At 49.0% G+C, this 22217-nt stretch overlaps 2 protein-coding genes across 5 annotated transcripts in view; both read left to right on the forward strand.

The window, feature by feature from the left end:
* The window catches only part of ATP11C (ATPase phospholipid transporting 11C (ATP11C blood group)), a 56627-nt gene extending 53050 nt beyond the window's left edge, over nt 1–3577 (forward strand). For 2 of the 4 annotated variants that reach the window (XR_013957581.1, XM_080625031.1), the window contains one exon: nt 190–209. Coding sequence is in view for 2 of the 4 variants with exons in the window: in XM_080625029.1 (XP_080481155.1) it covers nt 190–306 (117 nt within the window). In the remaining 2 variants the exon portion in view is untranslated. Of the gene's footprint in view, nt 1–189 lie in introns of all 4 variants that reach the window. The other 2 variants (XM_080625029.1, XM_080625034.1) reach the window with 1 other exon arrangement.
* A 3939-nt stretch (nt 3578–7516) lies between these two features.
* The window catches only part of MCF2 (MCF.2 cell line derived transforming sequence), a 56032-nt gene continuing 41331 nt past the window's right edge, over nt 7517–22217 (forward strand). The window contains exons 1-3 of the mRNA XM_080625035.1: nt 7517–8790; nt 19936–20004; nt 20502–20616. Of these exons, the coding sequence (XP_080481161.1) occupies nt 8340–8790; nt 19936–20004; nt 20502–20616 (635 nt within the window). The 5' untranslated portion in view covers nt 7517–8339. The remainder of the gene's footprint in view (nt 8791–19935; nt 20005–20501; nt 20617–22217) is intronic.

Genomic DNA, 22217 nt, shown 5'->3' on the forward strand with positions numbered 1-22217 from the left:
GGACTTTATGCAGCGTTTTGCTGTCCTGTTATTTGTGAATGACATTTGGCACTTTTACCACGGGCTGATCTTTCTTCTCCTCCTATGAAATGTGAAGTATTTTCCTCTAAAAATAACCCAGGAAAAGGTTTGGGAGTTCGGGAATGTGGCAATTGCAATACACGTGTGTTTTCCTTCTGATTTTTGCAGACCGACCCCTTTGATCTGCCTATGTTAGTCTCGTACAAACGTATAGAGAATGGTTACGTGAAGAATGAAGATGCTGTTACTAATCTGGCAGAAAGATATCCTCTCAGGATACTTTGAAGTGCTCCATGCAAACACTGCATCTTGTCATGCTGTAGGAAAAACCATGGTTTTAACCTAACAGTTCTCTTTAGTCACACCAAGAACAGTAAGCAGCCATGCTGATAAAGCAGTAGCCAGGGCACTGGCCCCACGGTACCCGTTTGTCTTTGGTCTTGTGGTATCCCCACACCCCCAGAAATTAAACCTACCAAATTCTACATCGTCGGAGGCTGAGAAAGCGTCTTTAGGAATTCATCCAAAACAGCATGAATTAAAGCGCACGAGAGCAACGCCAGCCCCATTTCGTACGGGGGCTTCCTCTGCCCGTTGCAGATCTCTCCAAGAGCAGCAGAGAGCTGCTGAGGTCTCTTGCTCTGCCTGACCAAAGAAGTAGCACAGACTTAAACCCCATAACAGCCCTTTGGGCTCCCCGAAGGCACGGGAAGAGCCTGCTCCTCCGGATGCAGCCCTGTGAGCATCCTGCCTGGTGCCGGGGCTGCCCCCTCCCAACTGTGGGTTGCCAGATGCACGTGGCAGGAATACTTGAAAATCCAGGAGGAATCTTCACTGACAGTGCATAGTGCTCAGTCACATCCATCCCTCCTCTGGGAATGGCTGGAAGCAGCCTGTGGTCCATCTGCAGTGGTGGTGTCCATACGGAGAAGCGCTTGATGCTCAGGAAGCGCCTGAGCATCCTTCCGCAGACTGTTTGCTGGTGGGTTAATTCCTGATGGAGGGGGAAGAAAAGATCCTTTTCCCTCGTGTTCTGGCTGTTTGTGATGGAAAGAAGCTGTCGTGGACGTTGGAAGTTGGGCTATGCTGAGCCATTTTGCCCGGGCTCATGTGGTTGTGCTTACATTACTGCACTGTGCAGTTGCTTCAACACTTTAAAGGCCTGAGTGACAGTGCAGCCCTTGGGTGATCCCAGGGGACATGGACTGTGCCTGTAATCCTGCAGGCTTATCAAACTGCATCGTGAGTTATTTGCACTAAGAAAAAAAGAAGCCGGTTTGAAAATGACAAGAATGCAGGAACTTGGATTTCATTTTACATTTTCTTTGGGTTTTAAATTGGCATGTGCTTTTTAATCCTACCTGTACCGTGGTCGCGGGAACTTTCCTCTTTAGGCTGAGGTGAGACGCCTGATGTGATGTTCGGTTTTATTCTTTTCTCTGATACGTGGAAAAAGCAGCTTTTTTCGTTGCGTGAAGTCATAAGCAGTGATGGAGCACCCTGTGTGCCACCACTGTTGGGTGTGAAGGTCCCTCCTCATGCTGCTTTCCCCTGGCCCCAGTGTGCTGCAGAGGAACCGCTGTGGAAAGCGTTGGAGCCTCATTCCAGAGGGGCTGTGTTTGGCTCCTGCTCGCTCAGGCTTTGTGTCACTTTCATGCAAAGAAGCAGCCCTTTGGGACCAGATGAAGATGCCATTCAGCAGATTTCATTGAATCATGGACTAGATTTGGGAGAATCAAGTCTTGCTCTCCAGCTGCGATCCCTGAGCTCCATCTCTGTCTCCGGTGGAAGGAGGATGTGGATCAGCTCAGGCAGGTTGTGGTGTGCATCATGAGGACTTCGCAATGGGCCTTACCTGAGTGGAAAAGAGATGTGCCCAGTCCCTATGACCAGTGGCTGCTCTTCTGTCACCCAGCATGGGAGGGGATGTACGGACAGGACCACTGTATTATACACACTGCACTGGCCTCAATGCAAGTGGTGTTCGTTAGCAACCGCGGCTCGCCTCCTTGCTGCATGCAAGTAAGGAGCTGCACTTCCAGCATGTGTCCCACGGGCAAAGCTTTTATTTTTCCTTCTTTTTTTTTCCCTTTTCCCAGCTCATTTCATGGACCTAGACTTCAACTTGCAGATCTGGTCCCATTCTCAACTTTTCTTGCTAAAATGTGGTGCCTACAGATGAAGCATACGATGACTACAATGAAGATAAGCTCTATATGCCAAATCTAACCTTTCTCCTTAAATATACAGTTGCTGACTTGTGTTTACATAACCTTTAAAATGCGGGCACTGAAATGCCTGATTCCTGTGATTCAAAACCATTCCAAGCCTGGATGGTCCCAAGCCTGCCACCTTCCTTGCTTCTCGGTTTGTTTTGTGTTGTGCTCTATTCCTGCGGTCAAAGTCTGTTCCTGTGGAGGTTTTGCTGGTTATGTTAGTGGGAACAGAGCAAAGCTTGCCGTGTGTGTGATCTGTCCCAGTAAAGCCCCTGAAACGGGCTCGTTTCTGCAGCCTGTTTTGAGATGGAGCCTTCTGAGAACCAAATCTTTCTCTTCCCGTTTCCAAGTGTCCTGTCTCAGGATGGAGCGAGCCGTTGCAGTAGCTGTGTGTTCAAACCCAAGGCAGGTGTGCTGAGAGGTGGGTTGGAATTAGTGGGAGGTGTCTTTTGGGTGGGAATTCAGGTTTTCTTGGGCTTGGATCTTCAGCTAGTGCACTGGTGTGGTGTTGGGCAGAAGAAGCTGATCCTCATCATTCAGAAGCAGCAGAAGTGAAATCCCTGTTGCTGTGGATGATTTGAGATCAGGGCAAACAGGAGACCCCTTTTGGGTTGAAAAGGGAAGAGAATGTGGTGATAGGAGCTGTAGGGTGTAAGCCAGCGGGATGCTGGAGTGGCAGTAACCCGACAGTGTGATGCTGTGATTGTTCATGTCCCGTACACACACTGCACTGGTGCAGTGCTCATTAGTGAGCTAAAAGGTCAGTACAGGCTTATCGGTGGGAAAACTTGAAGGAAAAAAGGCTGGGGTTTCTTCATCAGAACTGATTGAAGCTTAATCCCTGGCTAGTGACACTGCAAGATAAGAAATGTAACTAAGGTTCCCTCTAAAACTGCTTTGTGATAACGGAGGAACTTGGTGTAGTCATAGCTACATCTCAAAAACTAACCCTGATCCTTCTGAGGATGTTAGAAATGACTTGGAATTGCAGAAAAGCTTCAAATTGAATTTGTATACACACAGATTGAAAACTTACCTAATACTGCACCGTTTATCCAATTGCCCAGCTCTGGGGTTTTTAAAACCATGTAGTATATAGAAGGTGTAAATTCTATACAGGCAACAAGAAGATACATTTTCAGCTTCTTGCAAAAAGATATATATATATATATATAAAAAGAGGACTGCAACCTTACATTTTTTCACTTAAATGCAATTTTATACATTTATGTTGCTTTATATAAAAAGGAAATTGAATGTGAATGTTACCTTTTCTGAATGCAACTTGCTCTTTTTTCATTACAGAGACTTTTGTTTGAAGTAATCAATAAACTTTGGTATGTTGTTCTGATTAATAGATATATTCGTCTTGTCTCCTTGGGTGATAGTTTTAATGTGGGCCTTTTCCAAGGCAGTACAAGAGGGACCGTGGGCATTTTCACTGGGGGGTGATGCCAGCAAGGCCATACTTGGTTTTCGCTTGGGAACTACTGGTTGCTTCTCATTTTATGTGTTTTCCAGCAGGTTACTTACAATTCCACTCTTAGTAGCTGCTACACGTAGCTGCCCTGTGTGCTCTGACCCCATTTGCCTCAAAACTCATGTCAAATTAAGACAGTCCTGTGAATTAAGTGAATAAACTGATTTATCTTTATAGACGAGTTAAACTGAGAGCGTTAGCAGACATTTAGGAACTGCCTAAAACAGCGCAGGTCCATGTGCCTGACTTCCATACAGGCACAAAGAGTTGTTCTTAATGCTGTGCATTGGTTCTGTCGTGGCTGCCTGTAATAAATGAGCTGCTTTTTTGGTTCAAAGACTAAAAGCACCCAAATGAGGATTATTGTGTGGTTTGTCAAGTACCTGCTGAAGTTGGGGCTGGGTATTTGCATGGATGAACCCCCAACAACGCAATGCAACTTCAGGACTCAGTGTTTGTATAATGCACAAGGGAAATATATGGAGTTCCTGTGATTTCTTATAGGAGGTGTCTGCTTCAACCCTAAATGTTTGTAATGACAAACCAACAGTTTGAAGGATTCTGTTTTGGCTGCTTGGATGTCTCCAGCTCCCATCAGCCACCGGAGGACAGATGGCTGTGCTATTTAAAACAAACTCTAACCTTTAAGAAGCAGCTTGTACTATTGGAAACCAGATACACGCATTCAGAATCTTAATAGCCTGAGTGAGTGATAGTGAGAAGCATCTGAAGAGCTGGGAATGGTTCTACTCCGGCTTGCTAGCAAGGAGGATGGGACAACCATAGTAAATGTAATGATGGGTGATGGCTGCGGGTCACTGGCTATTTCAGAAAGCACCAGATTAGCATTTAAAATGCTCGTGTAGCCCTTCATGTTAGGAAGGAGAAGCAATGTCATTTGGTAAGGTGGTTTTTAGCAAGGATGTTTTTAAAGGTCAGGCTGTTGGTGTGTGATGACAGCTCCTGGTACGTGAAGGGGCCATGGTGTCCGTGTCTCTCCTTGTTCCCCTGCAGCCCTGGCACAAGGGGTTTGCTTGGTAAAGCTTCACATGTCTGGGGATAACCTGCTGAGCTGGAAATACACCGTGGCCTGGAGAAAGGGTGTGTGTGCTCCTGAGTGTGTGCTGCCTTCCCAGCCCGGGGTTGTAACAATAAACGGAGCACATCTTACCCAGGGAACAAGTGAGAGTGGGACAGAAGAGTCCTTTCTCTTGCTCACATTGACGTAGTCCTGGCTGGGAGAGCTGGGCTGGGTCAGCCTGGAGAAGAGAAGGCTCCTTAAGGAGAGACCTTAGAGCAGCTCCAGTGCCTAAAGGGGCTGCAGGAAACCTGGAGAGGGGCTTGGGACAAGGGCCTGTAGGGACAGGCCAAGGGGAATGGCTTTAACCTGCCCGAGGGGAGACTGAGATGAGCTCTTAGGCAGAAGCTCTTCCCTGTGAGGGTGCTGAGGCACTGGCCCAGGGTGCCCAGAGAAGCTGTGGCTGCCCCATCCCTGGCAGTGTTCAAGGCCAGGTTGGACACAGGGGCTTGGAGCAAGCTGCTCCAGTGGAAGGGGTCCCTGCCTGTGGCAGGGGTTGGAGCTGGAGGAGCTTTAAGGTCCCTTCCAACACAGACCAGTCTATGAAATCGGTGCAGGCTTAACTGGCCACAGTGGGCCAGGATTTGTGCCAGTCTGGAAGCTCCACTCCTTCTAGACCAGCTCAGAAGGAGCCCATAGTGGATGGTACCACTGGATTGGGGGTGATGCTGCCTTGTGCACATGAAATCCGCCTAAAAATCCCCCTTTATGAAAACCAACCAGGGCTTAATTACACTCCTGCACAAGTCTGTGATGTTGCTATGCTTACTCCAGAGGTGAGCAATTCCCTTCACCATCAGTTTGACTCCAAACTACATTTAGCCAGCTCTGTTTTTCCAGTTCTCAGCACCACCCTCAGAACAAATCAAAGCTCTCTTATCCCGTTTCTGCCTGTTGGAGTTGGGGCCGATGGGTCTATGTGATGCGTGGGGCAAAGGTGTTTGCAGCAGTGGTGTAGCAGGAAAAATGGGATTTGGGTAAGCCAGGGAAAACCAGTGCAACAATTGAGCCCTGGAGTGATGGGAGCACTTGGAGAAATTACCTGGCACCAGCAGGACTGTGTGTGGGACTGGGGCAGAGGCTGAATTGAGGGTGACAAATTATCCCTTTGACCAGTGTTTTCCCCAGCAGCTGTCAGGAGAGAGGTGTTTCTGAAGGGGAGGCTGGGAGATGGGGTGGATTGAGCTGATGGTGACAGATGAGCATTTATCAACGCGCTTTCTAACCAAGCGATGCCTCCAGCGATTCGTGGGGCTGGAGCAGCCGGACTCGCTGCTCAGCCCTTGCTTTTGTATGGTCCCATGATGAAAGATGAAGGCAGCAGCTTATGGGAGCTGCGGAAATGAAACCTGTGTTTTCTCTGAGTGATAATATATATATATACTGCAGAGAATTGGCTGATGGCATTATCCAGATCAGTCACAAAAGGTGATTGCATCACTGTGAGGCCTCAGATGGCTGTGGTTGCCTAAAATGGGACATTCCTGGCTGAATAAATAGGTATTTTGGAAGGGTGATTTCTCAAATCTGAATTATGGCACCAGTCCCAACAGAACCTTCTAGCCTTTATTTTGGGGGAGAAAAAGAAGGTTTTGAATTTTGTTTGGGGTTTGAAAAAAACTAGAAAAAAAAAAAAAAGCTAGAAAATAGCTTTTAATCTGGAATTAATGACATTAGGAGGAGTTCTGCCTACACCTTTCTCCCTAAGATTTAAGGGGAAGGAATTGCACCCACTCTGCAAACAGAGGTGCTGCAGTTGCTGGCAAGGTTTTGCCTCTGAAAGGGCACTGAATGTTGTCATGGAGCCTGGGTGGAAAATCCCTGGAAAAGAAATGTCCATGTTTCTGGCTGCCTTTGTTTGCTTTTTATCTGTTTCCTTATTCCTTCTATCTCCGCTTATCGGCCCTTGGGCAGGCAGTGTAACACTTGTCTCTAGGGGAGACAGATATGTGGAATAGCTTCTGGCAGTGTAAATACAAGTGGACATTGCCTGTGCTGAGTGTGTTGCTGGAATAGCTGGGCATTCATCCTGACATGCCCGAAAGGAGGGACTGTACACAGCCAGGTTTCCAAAACAGGAATCCTTGTGGCTGTACAGGCTTGTGAGGGACTGATGCTAAGGAAAAGCCATGACCAATTATCCCTCTGTTTGAGCCAACGCAGCTTTTCCGTGCTGAGCTGGCTGGTGCTTCCTTGTGCCAACTGAATTGGCTGGAGGAGATGCTGCTTTGGGATGTGCGGGATTCCTGCTGGCATCCGCTGCTGCAGTCCAGGGGCTCAGATAGGGTGCATTGGCTGCAAAGACCTGGTCCAGATCCAGCCTTCATTGTTTTGTTTTCTGTTCAGAGGGCAAGAAATGGATTGAGTGCCAAACCTTAGGGATAACACAGCTGTATCTTCCACTGCTTTAGTTGTGCCAAAGCCACTGTTAGAAGTGGGTACGTATCAGTCAGCCATGGTAGAATAAAGAAGAGACTGTAGATGGGCCTCATTTCTGCATGAGCAGTTTAGGGAAAAGAGCATTCGTGTGATAAGAAGAGAGCAGGAACGTGGCATGGCTGTGTTGCTGTGCTCATAACCTTGCATACGGCTATTTTATAACCACATTTCACTGCTGTGCACCTGAGCTGGGTGTTTTGATGAACCCTCCATGTCACACAAGATGTGCTTTATAACCAGACAGAACATTGCCTGTTGTTCAGTTAGTGAGGATCTGCTGTGGTAGGAATGAGGAGCACTGATTGAACGGGTCAGCGTAGGAAAGGACAAGGTCTGCCAAAAGACGGTGTTTCTCATAGTACCATTGTGAGACCTCGGCTCCTGGATTAATGGCCCTGCCTGCTGGAGTGCTGGGAAAAGGTGGCTATTCCAGGCAGGAGCGTAATTAAAAGGCTCTTTTGGAAAAACAGGACCATCCACTTCTCTGTTCTGCCTTCCTGGGCTGTTCAGGCTCCGGCTGAGAATGAGCTGGCATCGTTTGAACCTCAGCATTGGGGAAACTGAGGCCGGTGTGTCAGGCCGGTGCTGTGCTTAGAGCTCTGCCCAGCCCTGGCTGTGGAATGGCTTCATGTACCCATGTGTTGGTCGAGGAATTTGCTTGAATGGTGCTTGCAGGAAAACACTGTTTGTGTTTTAATGGGTTTCTTCGTAGTGAAGTGCTATAGGGAGAAAGGTGCGGAGGGGGTTTGGCTGCTGGGGGTGTGCTGGGACAGTGGGGAGCAGCCGGGAATTAGAAACAAAAATGGGAAAAGGGAAAAAAAGGGGGGGAAAAGGAAAAGGAAAATAAAGGAAATAAGGAAAAAAAAGGGGGGGAAAGGGAAGAAAAACAGAAAAAAAGGAAAGAAAAAAGGGAAAAAAGGAAAAATAAAAAAATAAAAAATGGGAAAAGGGAAGAAAGGGAAATAAAAGGGAAAAAAAAAAGGGGGGGAACAGGAAAAAGGGAAAAACAAAAAAGGAAAAGAGAAAACAAAAATAGAACAAAAAAGGAAAAAAGGGAAAGAAAACAAAAAAAAGGAAGAAAGGGAAAAAAAGGGAAAATAGAAAAATGGGGAAAACCAAAAAAATGAAAAATATTAAAAAAAGGAAAAAAATGAAAGAAAGAGGGGGAAGAAAAAGGGGGAAAAAAGAAGAACGGGGAATGGAGGGGAGGGATAAAAGGGATAAAATGGGGATAAAAAGTGGAGAAAAGGGAGGTGATCAAAGCAGGAATCACGGCACCAGCGGCGCTCGGCAGCGGGCGGTGCTGGGGGCGGTGCTAGGGGCGGGCAGAGGCGGTGTCGGGGCCGTGGCGGCGGCCGCTCGCTTCCCCCGGCCCCGCCTCGGCGGCCGCGCGGGCCCGGGGCGGCGGCAGCGGAGCGGTGCGGGCGGCGGAGCGGAGCCGCGGGGCATGGCCCTGGCCCCGGCCCGCCCGCCGCCGGGGGGCACCTCGGCGGGGGAGATGGAGCGCTACTACTGCCTGCTGCGGGCCGCCGCGCTGCTGGAGGCCGCCGCCGCCGGTGAGTGCCGGTGCTGGGGGCACAGGTACCCGCGGAGAGAGCGGCTTACCCGGACATCCCTCTGCGCCGGGCGGGACGCGGCTCCCGGCTCCGCGGAGGGGCACCGGGAACCGAGACGGGGAGGGGGGCTCGTTGGTACCCGGCCGCCGGGGAGCCTCGGGGAGGGATGAGGAGCCGGGGTGATAGTTGTTGTGATGTCCTGCGTGGTACGTGTAGGACGGGTTTGTAAGGAGAAGCTGTTCGCATTGTGGTGCTGGTGTGTCCTTGTACTGGAATGCACGGCTCGAAATGCCATGGGAAGAAGGGAGATTGTTTTCGGGTATTTGCCGGTGTTAATCCCCTCTCTCAGGTTCCCCGTGGGCAGACCTAAAGAAGTCTTCCCTGGGAAGTCGCACCTTAGCCTGAGGACTGTGTTGTGCCTTTCCCAGTTTCTGAAGTGGAAAAGCAGTGGATGTGTGTGAAGTGTCGCTGTCAGACTCCCCCTGTTCTCTCTCTCATCCCTTGGGCTTTAAATCTCGCTCAGTCCCAGGCTGTGTTGGGGAATGCACTGATTGGTGATGATGTTGCTGTGCTGTATGGCTGCAGACCCTCCATGCGAGAAGCAAATGCAATGTGATTCGTTACCCCCTGGCTGTAAGCTGCTCTCCTGCCTCTTTGGATGGACAGCGATGTGCTCGTGGACTGTGGAGCCCTGACTTCTTTATGTTGTTCCCTTGCGGGGAGAGCAGTGGCTTTTCTTGCAATGGTCTTTCAGAATGCCGGATATGTGGTGGCATTCTGGGGTGCTCCAGCCTTTCTATGGGATGCGTACCTTGTCAGGCGGTGAAGGCACTCATCGTTCCTCACTTGTCCACAGCCTGGAGCCCTGCCAGGCACACCAAAGACACACTGACCCCCAGGAATGCTTCCAGTCTTGTTCCAGAGCACAGTTTGGGGGGCAGGAGGAATGTGTTGGGAGTATAAGTCATAGGTGAGGACCTCACCAATGTGTCACCTGCTTCTCAGAAGCTGCTTGTGTTATAATGCCCTGTGGGATGATGCCCATGAGAGCACCTTCTATTGCTGTGGTCCTGCCTTGTTGGACCCCTGCTGCCCTGCTCCTTTGCCTGCACCCTCCATAAGGAGTAGGGAAACAGAGACAGGGGTGGTGGGGTCAGATAGCACAGGGTGCTGCTGGAACGGATGTGATTAAAACAGTCTGATCCTCCTCGTGCTGGTACCAGCAATGGAACACCCACATGCTGGAACAGGAGCGGGGTGACACGAGGATGGGGATGCAGATAGTGAACAGCGTCTTCTATGAGCAATGTGATGGGTGAGAGCGGGCAGCGGGTTTCCCTTAGCATGAACCCTGTCTTCTGACCAGCTCTTGGCAGACGACCTTTGTATGATGCTCATAGGGAATCAAGACACCTCCACAAAGGCACGTTTGTGTGGTTATAGCTGCAGGGTCTGGACATGCTGTTTGGCATCTACACAGAATCTTAAGATGAGATATTGAAAAAGATACAAAGTGGAGTAAGGCTCCCTAAATCATGAGATTAAAAGTAAATCAGAAGGTTTTCTTTCTCTCCTCATGGCTGATTTCTGAGCATTCAGCCTGATTTGGGACCATGCTTTAACCATTTCCCTTCGTGCACTGGTGCAGGAAACTTGGTTGTTTCCAGTAGGTATTGTTTCCCCCATACCTGGGATAAGCCTGTATAAATCCCAAGCCTTTTACAGCCATTCTCATCTCTACAATGGCTTGGGCTTCCTCCCTATGGAAGCTCTCTGCTGCCATCAGAGCAGACCCTGTTGAGTGGACCGCGGAGCAGTAGTAGTCTGGGAGCAATCAGTAGTATGTGGGATGTGCTTCCTCTCCCTACATCCCATTTGCTACAACCACAGTTTAATGGTTTATCAGTCATTTAGCAGGACAAAAGTGAAGTGACAGCAGGGCTGAGTAGGAGGAAAGCAATTGAAGTGTTGTTGAAGTGGAAATATGGGGGGGAAAGGGAAGAAGGACTCTTCCGAAGTGCTGTCTTTGGCATCAAACTGGAGGATGCTTGGAGACATGGAGCTTCCCTTGGAGACAGGAAGGTCAGAGCTCGATGTCAGTGGCTGTGCTTGTGGTAGGAGCCTTTTGTTGAAGCCAGGTTTGGTGGATAGGACTTGCAGGGAGATCCTAGAGCTGCAAACAGGCAACTTTGTGCTGGCTGACACATGTTGGTGTGATGCTGCTTGTTTCGGTATGTGTGGTGAGTGCATCTCGGGTCCCACACTCATCCAGTCCCAGCTCCCTGCCACGGGCAGGGACCCATTCCACTACAGCAGGTTGCTCCAAGCCCTGTCCAACCTGGCCTTGAACACTTTGCAGCCAAGTTTCCAGGTGATGCCATTGTGGGAACCTGGCTGCACCGTTCAGTTTCCTGGCTCTATGAGCTATAAAAGCAAATCCGTTGTTCCGTTGACTTCAGTGAACTGAATTCCATGTTCCCAGGCAGGTGATGGGGTCCTTCACTGCTGTTGTATCTCCCAAGGGTTGCTTTGTGCACAAAGCTAGAATTTGGCTTGGAAAAAAACACCACTTGCATGCGGTTGAATGATGATGGGAAAGTGCTTGAGGTGTGTATGCTTTTATGATGGTTTCATTTGGCTTTGGAAGTCTTTAGTTCTGAATGGGCTGTGGTTTGGAGGCTGCTGATGTTGGCCAGGAAGGTGCGTTCTGGTGGCAGATGCTAAACGTGCACAGATGGCAAACGTTGCTCTGGTGCTGATGTGCTCCTGAGCCTTTCATAATGACTGAAACTGGGGCTAGGAGACAACTAAAAGTACATTGAGGCTCCTAAGTAGCAGAAACGCAAGGAACTGGATTTTCTCAGCTCCCACACTGCGTTTGAATCCACACGGGTGGGTGTTGAGAAACTTGTATTACGTTTCTTGCAGTCGATGTAAATTCGTGTATAGTGGAGCTGGCTTTTATCTTTCCCACTTTTCACTTAGGTTTGGGGTGATGCAAGAAGATAGATAGTTTATCTGACTGGTCATGGAAACATGGGAGCATCCAGTATCTTGTTCATGTGCATTAGTGGATCTTCCGGAACACACAAGCCTTCTTGCCATGAAGTTGAGTTTTGCTTTGCCTTTTCTGAGTGAAGCTTCCAGTTTGTCAGCTGTCAAATCTAAATGGGAAGAGATTCCACCCCCCAGGAAACCTCAGTGGTCTCCATCACACGGGGACACCCTGGACCTTTCGACCTCCCATGAGCATCCCTTGCTGTCAGCATGGCTCAGCCCTGGCTCTTGGGGACACTTCTGTGCTCACTTCAGCTCCCAAAACTGACTTGGTGGATGGTATTCCCATAAAGGTGGGATCCTGAGCTGGCTGCCCCACTGCTCCATGGTGAGCAGAAGGAGGTTGTGCTGGTTTGGTGTGTCAGTAAGGTACCACAGATGTGCCACACCAGTGCTTTGGGTGCTCCTGCTGTCAGCCAGTGGTTCCTGATGGGTGGTTGCTGGAGGGATGCCCAGGAGTGGAGGCTCCTGCTGTGGGGTCTGATCCAGGGTCACTCTATGCATGCTTGGATGCAGTACATCCAATCCCTCTTCAATGGCTGCTCAGCTCCTGCTGTAAGGTGATGATTCAGCTGCCTGCATGATGGTCTGCAAGTCTGCTCTGCACTAACATTTTCTCCCTATTTCTTATCTTTATATTTTCTTTCACATCATTTTCCTTTGCATTTGTACTCTTCTCCTCAGTGTATATAAATCTAAAGCCTTTTGAAAAGGTCATTCCAGTCCTCCAGAAGCTTCATTTCAGGGTGGTTTTGCTGCATGGTTTCTTAGCTGAGCACACTCCCAGCTTTGGGGGATGGAGATGTCTCTCTGCTGAAGCATCCACTGCAGACAAGCCCTAGAAGGCCTCGGTGGAGAAGCACAGCCACTAGGTCAGACGAGAGGACCATCTGGTGCCGTATCCTGCCTCCTACGCTGTGCTGGAGTAGGTGCTTGGGGAGAGATAAAAGGAAGGGCTTGCAAAGAGTGAGCCTTTCCTTAAAATATCCTCCCTAGGCTGACAAAGGTTCATTTAAGGAGTCCTTGAGCCTGGCGTGGTGACCAACCCATCACACCTAGTGCTGGATTAACCCTCTTGAGGCTTTCCACTGTCTTTTTGGATCCCTGGGTGGTTTTAATGTGTTTTTGCCTGGTGTAAGTGCTTTGATTTCTCATCTGTGACGTGAGGTGATGCTCACAGTTTTCACTGCAGTGTGCTCACATATGGACTGTAATGGTAGTGATTTGGGGAAGAGGGGTCTGTGTTCATGCCCATGCGGCCATGGAGGGTGGTGGCTGTACTGGGGGGCCGGTGCCTATCTTGCACAAGGCATGGGTGTGCTGGGGCTGGGTTCCTTTGAAGCAGTGGTGTGGTGACTGCTGCCCTTATGTCTCTGACGAAAACACCCTTTGCTTTGCTGAACTGGAACTTCATAGAATCCCAGCCTGGTTTGTGTTGAACGGACCTCAAAGCTCCTCCAGCTCCAACCCCTGCCACGGGCAGGGACCCCTTCCACTAGAGCAGCTTGCTCCAAGCCCCTGTGTCCAACCTGGCCTTGAACACTGCCAGGGATTGTGCTGATGGAAGTGGCAGCTCAGCCACCCTGCACAAGTGGGGTTTGCAAGCACCTCTGTTCAGTGTGTGCAAACGGGGAGGTCTGCATGTGGCAGGTGGAGGTTTGCCATTAGCCTATTGACAGAACTGGCTGAGAAGCCCCATCATCTTCCTCAGGATCAATACATCATGTCTTCCAGAAATACAGGCATTATAAACCTAATCTAATTACTGATCCTTCCTCCAAATGAAACCTGGTTTTGACTGGCTGTAGTTATGAGCTGGTGCCCAGGGTTCAGGGGATGCAGATGTTTCCGTGCAGTCTCTAGTCACAGCAAGGTACAAGCTGTCCCCACAGGCAGGGGACACAAAGGGCTTGCAGCAGGCTGAGGGTATTGAAGCTTTCTGCCATAAATATTTCAATGGCTCTTTTGTGTCGCTCGCTTGGCACAGGGAATGGCTGCCCCACCTGGAATTACACACTCTGCAGTGGGCCAGGTTAGTGCAGCAGCAGCAAGGCTTGCACTGAGATGGCTAAAGGTGAGTTTGGTCCATGGACAGCATCAGTGCCTTTGCACCAAGTACCCTCAGTGAGTGTCTGTGTCAGGGCAGGATGTGTGAGCAGCTGAAGGTGGTTTTGGTGCAGCTGAGCACTCTTCTTACAGATGACTGATGGTTACACAGATAGCTTCTGCAGTGTACCTGGGATCAATTGCAAATGTAGAAGAGGACCTCAGCAGGTTTTACACTTTGAGCAACCAAGTCCCTAAGTTTCTTCAGCGGCTGAACTTTGTGGGTGTGGAGAAGAGGGAATTTGATGGATGCAGGATGTGCTTTGTTCCTCCCTTGGGTAAAGGTCCCCACAGGTCTACATCTGTGGCCAAGCTGTCACCTCAGCTATAAAGGTGCAATTGCAGCATTAGGCTGTTTTGTGCTCTGCAGCCCTGGATGACTGCAGTGGAACTGAGTAGAAATGTCTCTTACTGTTGGGCCCCTTTGCTTTTCTGCCCTATGAATCTTTAGGAGTCCTTGTTATGGGACCTTGGTCCCTGTAAGCCAGCGTGCTCTGAAAACTCACCTGTAGGGAAGAATGATCCCTTGGCCTCAGATCCATGGGGAGGAAGCCACCAAGTCTGTGCTGGTGGACTTCAGTGCTGATCCCGAGACCTTCAGCTCTTTGGTGCATCTAGAAACCAGTCCTGTGGGTTGTGGAGACCTTTTCTTTCCCAGCTGTCCATGTTGGTCCTACACCATCCAGTGTTAGGGTCAGTTCGGGTTTTAACACCCTCCCTTTGATGTTAACTCTTGCTCAACCCATGGACACCACGTCAGCCTGATGGATGGGGGCTGCTGGGGTCTTTTCTGCCCTTTGGCATCAGACATGCTCATTGCCCTGTGGTAGCACTGTATCCTGTTGGCACTTGTGTCTGTTCCCATTCCCAATGAGGAACTGAAGCTGCAGGAGACACAATTTGCTCCCGGCTACCAAAGAGTTTAGTGTCAAAGCCAGGAAGCAGCCTCAGGACTTGGCTGTCAGTTCTCTGCTCAGACCAGGTCCTGGGGATAAGCTTTCGGTGGATACAGCAGGCCTTGTTGGGGAGCACAATGTCCTATTCTCTGCTTGTCATGGACGTGCAGCTCAGCACGGGATCTCCATCAGCGTCACACTGCCTGGCCAGGGGCTCTCTCTGCTCTTCCATGCACACATTTGTTCCTCTTATAGATAAAAACGTTATTTCTGTTGTTAAGGATTCGGCCCTTCCTGGCTCTGCTTCCCACAAACACCGTGCAAACGCTGCTCTGCCTGTACACAGCGTCCTCTCCTATCCTTGGGCAGGTACGGAGATGTGGGAGGGTGGATGCGGTGATGGGGAAACGAGGATCCTACTCCAGGGTATGAACGCATCAGGGAAGCCACTGCTTGGACATGGTGCAGGTGGGCTGTGATCCATGGGAAGATACGGGTTGAACACTGCTCTCTGCTGTGCCCTGCCCTGCTCCTTCCCAAGGGACAGGCACTTGGTCACTCATCTCCGTGCTGAGTGACAGACCTCCTGCAAGCGTGCTGGTTACTGCTGGGTGGCAGTTTGCAGGCAGTATAACCCAGTGCTTCTGCTCTAATCACTCCCTCCGTCTTGCTTGCTGGACGTGGTGTGCTGATAGGGAGAATGGGGATATTCCTTGTGGATTGGGTTGAGTCCAAAGGCTTTGGGAATTGTTCAGTGAGAAAGAAGGGTGAGGCTCAGCTGCTTGTCCTAGGACACGGTTGTGGTTTAGCCCCAGCACACAACTGAGCCCCACAAAGCCGCTTTCTGCCCTCCTGGTGGTATGGGGAGAGAATTGGAAGAGCCAAAGTGAGAAAACTCGTGGGTTGGATAAAGACACTTTAATAGGTAAAGCAGAAGCGATGCACGCAAGCAAAGCAAGGAATCCATTCATCACCTCCCATGGGCAGGCAGGTGCTCAGCCACAGCGTCACACACAGCAGTGACTTGAGAAGACAAACACCATCACTCTGAATGTCCCCCTTCTTCCCTTATCCAAATTGAGTGCACCCAGCAATAGGCCACAGGGCTTGTCTGAGTGCTTTGTGTGGGTACAGCAATGCAGACTGAGTTGGGGGGCACATTGCAGGGTGGTGCATTGGCTTCCTCCTCAGACAAGACTGTGTTTGTATGCCTTGCCCCAATAAATGTTTAATTTTGCCAAGTGGAGCAGCTTCAGCAGGAGGAGCTGAAAGGGCTGCTCTCTGCATTGCACTGGGTTCATGGCTGGGGCACGCTCTCTAAGGGGTTTCCTTTCCCGTTCCTGCATAAAGCAGATGAAATGGGGATGGCTTAATCCTCACGCCCAGCCTTGCTTGTTCTCCCTGAGCCATTCTGGGAGGGTCACACTGATGCTGGCCTCACACGGGGGCCCTGCAAGCACCAGACCTCCCTGTGAATGCTGTTGGTTTGTGTAGGTCCATGTTACAGGCATCATTAGCCTCAAAGGAGCAGGAGGACAACCTAAGGCAGACACTGGCTGATGGTTAGCCCAGAAAGTCACTGCAAGAACTGGAAATAGGTTATAACTGTGCTGCTCTGCGGGCTCCCTTGGCACCAAATAAATGCTGCTTCGCTGGGTGTAGACGTCTGAATGGGCAAGCAGCCGACAAGAAGCAGATCCTGGAGAAGCTCAATGTGATCCTTTACCCTTTTCATTTGATTTACTTCAGTTTTGTTTCCTAGACTACAGCAGCAGCCCTCCTCTGAAGAGCTGCTATTCTTCATTCACAACAAAGCCATCTCTAAACGGGTTTTATAGCTGCAAACAATATTTGGGCAGCGTTGTGAAGCGCAAAGTGCTTCTCCATCGGCTTGGCAGATGTGTGACACAGCTGCTGTCTGCAGATGCTGCGGGGCTGTGAAGTTTGGAAAGCGAAAGAAAACAATAGTTACCAAAGAGCAAAGATCTTCAGTGTTCGTTTGAGGTTTATGAGAGGGATTTGGACTCAGACTGTAGCTGCCCCCTCCCCACCCTTTGTGGAAGTCCCTCCGTGCTTGAAGCCCCTCAAAAGGGAGGATCGCTAACAATGAGCATCATTCTCACAGCTGCAATCTGTGCAACAGCCTCGAGATATGGTCCTATGGAGAGGACCCAGCAAAACGTTCTTTTCGATGGGGCACTAAGCTCTGTATTTCCCCTTTGTCTTTTCCCTGCTTGGCTTCACACATCCTCAAAAACTCTGTGTCATGGCAACGATCTCCTCCATAGAGGAGTCTCTGAATGTAATAATTGCAGCAGCATTTTGTAAATACCCAGGTTAGAGCCTATATCGAAGATGTTACTACACTGTTCTGACAGTTTATCATTGAGGTGCTGCTTGGTTTTTAGTAAGACTCTAAAGCCTGAGGTCATACCAACTGTATGGGGTTAGCAGTGCGGTTTGGGATGCTGTAACACAAGAGGGTTCAGGCTTGATTTTATAACAGCACAACTCTAGTCTATAGTAGCTGATGATCACAAAGCCTATTTTAAGAGGAAGGAGTGGACCTGCATGAAACCTGGACTTCCTCTGCCTTGTGCCAGTGAGATGCAGGCTATGCGGTTCATAGCCAGCGTGGGCTGTACCCTGGGGTCTTTTCTGTACTGTCCCAAGAGAGTCCTCCAAATAAGGACCCCCCAGTTTGCTAATGCACATCAACTGAAGCCTTGTTTTCAGCTGTGCCCCACTGCTTTTCACTGCTCTTTTTCCAGAAATTCATGTTTGAGGACAAGGGCCATGCTTCTGTAGAGGATTTATAGCAGCATCCCACTAATATGCCTCAGGCACAGCAACACGCTTGTGAATCTGGTGCCAACACTTGATTTTCCCTAACGTTTGCCCAAGAGGTTGGGTTTGATGGCCAAGGAGCAGCTCTGTAACGGGACCACAATCAGCCTATTGTTGTGCCTTGACCTTACCAAAGGGCAGTTATCCTGCTCCGCTGTTGCTTGTTGGATTCTCCTGCACTACAGGAGATGGGAAGGGTTTGTAAGGGAGATGCTCCCTGAGTCTTCACTGCCTGAAGTAAAGTACTCCCACCTAGTTTTTCCTCAGATGAGTTATTTTGGGACTGCTCGGAAGGGGCTGGTTTTCTGAAAGGGCTGAGTGCCCTTCTCCAGAAATGTCATCCCTTGGGAAGCAGTTTGGAGCTTGGAGCAAGCTGCTGTAGTGGAAGGTATCCCTGCCCGTGGCAGGGGGTTGGGACTGGATGAGCTTTAAGGTCCCTTCCAACCCAAACCGTTGTATGACTCTATGATAAATTGTAGGTGAGATATGAGAGAATTAGCACTGCACTCTGGGGTTAAAACACGCGTTTTTGAGATTGTATTGTTTTCTATAAAGCAAGGTGTGAAAATATTTGCGGGAAAGTGCTTTTTTCCCCAACCATACTTGTCTCCAGCTTGTTTTAATGCTTTTCCAGCCTGTTTCCTTGGCAGCTCTCAATAAACCAGCACACTGCAGAACCAGAAACAAAAGCCTCATTTACCTGTACACCTGTAGCTGTGATTGCTCTTGCCTGTGAGCACTTGAGTCACACAGTTCTAGTGCATGGCCAAGCCATGGGTAGGGAAGATGGGCTGACTTCACCGCAACTACAAAGGCAGACAGGCTGCTGAACAGCCGCACGCTGTTCCGAGGCAAATAAGTGTGGCTATGGTCTTGTATTTTCAAAGCCCAGCGTGTTTAATATCATCTGCTTCGTGTGTTGGAGCCCCTGAAGTTATTAAATACGCATTTTTATCAGTGTGGAACTATTGACCTGGAGAAAGAAATCTACTGGTAGAGGAGAAATCTGTTGCTGCAGCGTGTCCTCGAGTTAGGTGAAGCAGTTGAATGCGAATGTTTGAAATAGCTTTGCAAGACAAACTTCTGTCTTAGCAAGACCCATTCTGCGGCCTGTTAAAATGAAGAATGTTTCTGTAGATGCCAATTGATCCTTAGCAAACAGAAATCACAGTTTTATCTATAAGAGGGAAAACTATGTGTGTGGAAGAGCAGAGAGGAGCCCGCGGCAAGTGGGGATGTGGGAGCAGGGTCCCCATCACCTCATGCACCGCTGGGTGCTGCTGCTCCATCCAGCCCACCAAGGGCCCGAAAAATCCTTAGATAAAGCTGAAGTGAGCAGAAAGCCTTTGGAAACAGTGAAATAGAATAAATACTGATTACGCTGGAGTGTGCTGAAGTATGCAGCCCATGTCATTTGAAACAGCCAGAAGATTACTCCCTAGGACCGACTCTGTGCAATAATCAGTGTTTAAAATGTGATTATCAGAGAGCGCAATGACTCTAATCTGTATAGATGTGCTTGGAAACCTTTATTTGCAGGAACAAGGTTGTTTCATTTTAAGCTATCATTCCATTTATAGATAAATGTGGACCAGCTCTAAGCATCCCTTGTGTTCAGTCTGGTTTGTCTTTTCCTTCTCCCAGGTAAAACCATGGGTAACCTTCCATTGCGGCTGCCATGGTCAGTGTGCTAAACGTGGCATGAAACCAGCCTCTCCCATTATTTCATTAGAAAGAAATCTAATAAAGCCAGCACAGCCTTTCCAGTGCAGATGGAACCAGGAGTTCAGAAGCTCATTTGCTCAAAATTAAAGACTATAACAGTGTGAAAACCCAACCTTGTTCCCAGCGTGGCAGCCTTGGATGCTGCTGATGCCAGCAGAAACTTCAGCCCATTGCACTGCCAAGCAAGGGAGCACTTGGGAGAGTGTGCAGAATAGAGAGTAAAGTTAGTAACTCCAAAATATAACAATTAACATTGGATATACCCTGTTGAGCACCCAAACTCCCTTAGTACGTTTGCTAGAATACATTAACTGCTGATTTATGGCGTTTGCCCTGTTGGAGTCGTTAGAAACAGTGGTTTCTAGGAGACCCTCATGTCCTTTGTTATGAGATGTCATGTATAATTGAGGGAAACTGCGGTAGGTTCAAGTCCCACCTTTGGGTGAGCACATTGATAAACATCTGGAGTTTTGCTTCCTTTCTGACTGCTGCTTTTGCTTTTCCCCCCCCCCAGAAACCACAATACCCATCTGTGCAAAGGACATCAGTGATGATTTGATGAAGGAGTTTGCTTTTCTGTCTGGTGAGTACAGTGAACTTCTCTGTGGTAATTAAATACCCCAGACAAACTTCCATGCTATTTGGCAAAATGATACTCCACACGGGATGTTATCCATCAGGTAGCCTGCAGTGCCACTGGAAAGGTTGTTAATAAAATATTGAGGCAGTTTGAAAGAGCATATTAGGTTTCTGTTTCAAGCCATGTGAAATGCTCTTACCTTCAAACACTGAACTCATTAACAAGGGCTTTGCTTTGCAATGGTTTTCTGTAGGTTCCAGATTTGTCCTTGTATTTCTGCCTTCTTTTGCTGTCCAACGTAAAGTACACTCAGTAAATAAGGGAAATAGCTGGTACCTAAGAAGTTTCTTTCTAGCACGTCTGCATGTGTGTTGTGCTTGAAATCAGAGGCAGGATTCTGTAATGATGGCAGTGTGTTTTCTGACCTAACCTGTGTTCCTGGGCTTGCTGCTGGCCCTCTTCAAAAGCAACCCAGGGAAGCATCCTTATCCTTATTCCAGGTGGCCGAGGGAAGGACAAGGCTTGGATTATCACCCTCCCTGACAACGCTCGCTTCAACGAGGTGCCCGAGGAGATCGTATCTAAAGTCCTGACATACCTAACATCAGTCCCCAGGTATGTGGCTCCCTTCTAGCTCCTGTGTGTGATGGGCAAGACCTGCTTGGGTCAGGCAGGGGATCTTCATGGTAGTGCCATGCATTATCTTCAGCTATCAAGGGAAAAGGTGGAATGATGCAAGCCCTTATGGTGTCCAGGCATGGTATTTAACGTGCCAGTCACTGCAGGGTAAAAAGTGGCCATTATCCCTCTGACTTGTCAGCCTGCATGTATCATAAATTGAGTTTATTAAGTTTCTAATTAACAACAAGCTTTCCTTAAGCTTGGACATGTGTCACCGCTTAAATATGCCGTGCTGCTACAGAGTAGTGTTTGACATGTACAGCTAGAGAGTCATTACTGTGGAAAAAGCAAAATGAACCCAAGGAAGGACTAATTACAGGGACAAAGCGTGTGGGGTCCCCATTCCACGCACTGGCTCAGCAGCGTGCCACAGCTCCCATGTCTTGGGGTTAAGCAGCCTGTGCCACATACTTAGATTAATGGCCCTCCTATGCCTTATTGCTGAGCCTCGTGACTCAGTTACCTGGAATGCTTAATTTCCTTGAATAATGCCTGTTTTGGCCAATTCCTTCCTGCAGGGAGAGCAGGTTGACAGCAGCTCCATGGGAGCTTCCCATCAGCGGCTGTCTTGGAAGATGTAAGGAAAGGAAAAGAGCCTTTGGTTCCTTTGGCCTCTTTTTGGATGGACTCTGAAGTCCTGTGGGCATCTGCACTTCCCAGCTCTGCCCAGTTTCTCCAGGGCTTCTGGAAACACCCTGGCATTAGCATGATGAGCAGTCCTGCTGTCCCTCTAATAGGTCCAACTCAATCAAGAAGCTAATGAGAGCTGCGAGCTTGCGGTGATTCAGACATGTTCAGCGTGTTTATAGGAGAACCACTTCAGTCATGCTTCTCTGCCTCCTACCATCGTAACAGCCTGCCTCAGTACCTGACCATCTTAGAATCAATGGAAGGCATGGCCTCTGAGGGGTGGCTGAGGCCTTTGTGCTTGTACAGTTAGGAGAAAAGGGGGCTGCGAGATAACCTTGTGGCTCTCTGCCGCTTCCTGAGGAGGGGATGTGGCCAGGGAGATGCTCTTCTCCCCGGGATCCAGTGAAGGTACATGTGGGAATGGTTTAGACTGGCCATTAGGAAGCATTTCTTTCCTGAGAGGATGGTCAGACACTGGCAGAGGCTTGCAGAGAGGTGATCGATGCCCCAAGCCTCTAAGTGTTTAAGGGGCATTTGGTCAATGCCCTTAATAATGCTTGAGCTTTTGGTCAGCCCTATAGAGGTCAGGCAGTTGGACTAGATGATCATTGTAGGTTCCTTCCAACTGAAATGGTGTATTCTAATCCCATTTCTAATTCAGTTTCTAATGAAATTTGTAATTATTGTATTCCTAATTATTCTATTTTATTCTATTCTGTTCGATCCTATTCTGTTCCGTTCCATTCCGATCCATTGTGCTCCATTCTGTTCCATTCCATGTTGTTTGACTCTCCAACTTTCTGGTATTCGGACAAGCTCTGCATGCTTCACTTAGATCAGGAAGTGCAGTACAAAGTGATTCAGAACCGTGGCTGATAACACGGAGTAGTGACACAGCAAAGGGT

Source organism: Psittacula echo, assembly GCF_963264785.1.
Source record: "Psittacula echo genome assembly, chromosome: 8".
Lineage (NCBI taxonomy): Eukaryota > Metazoa > Chordata > Aves > Psittaciformes > Psittacidae > Psittacula > Psittacula echo.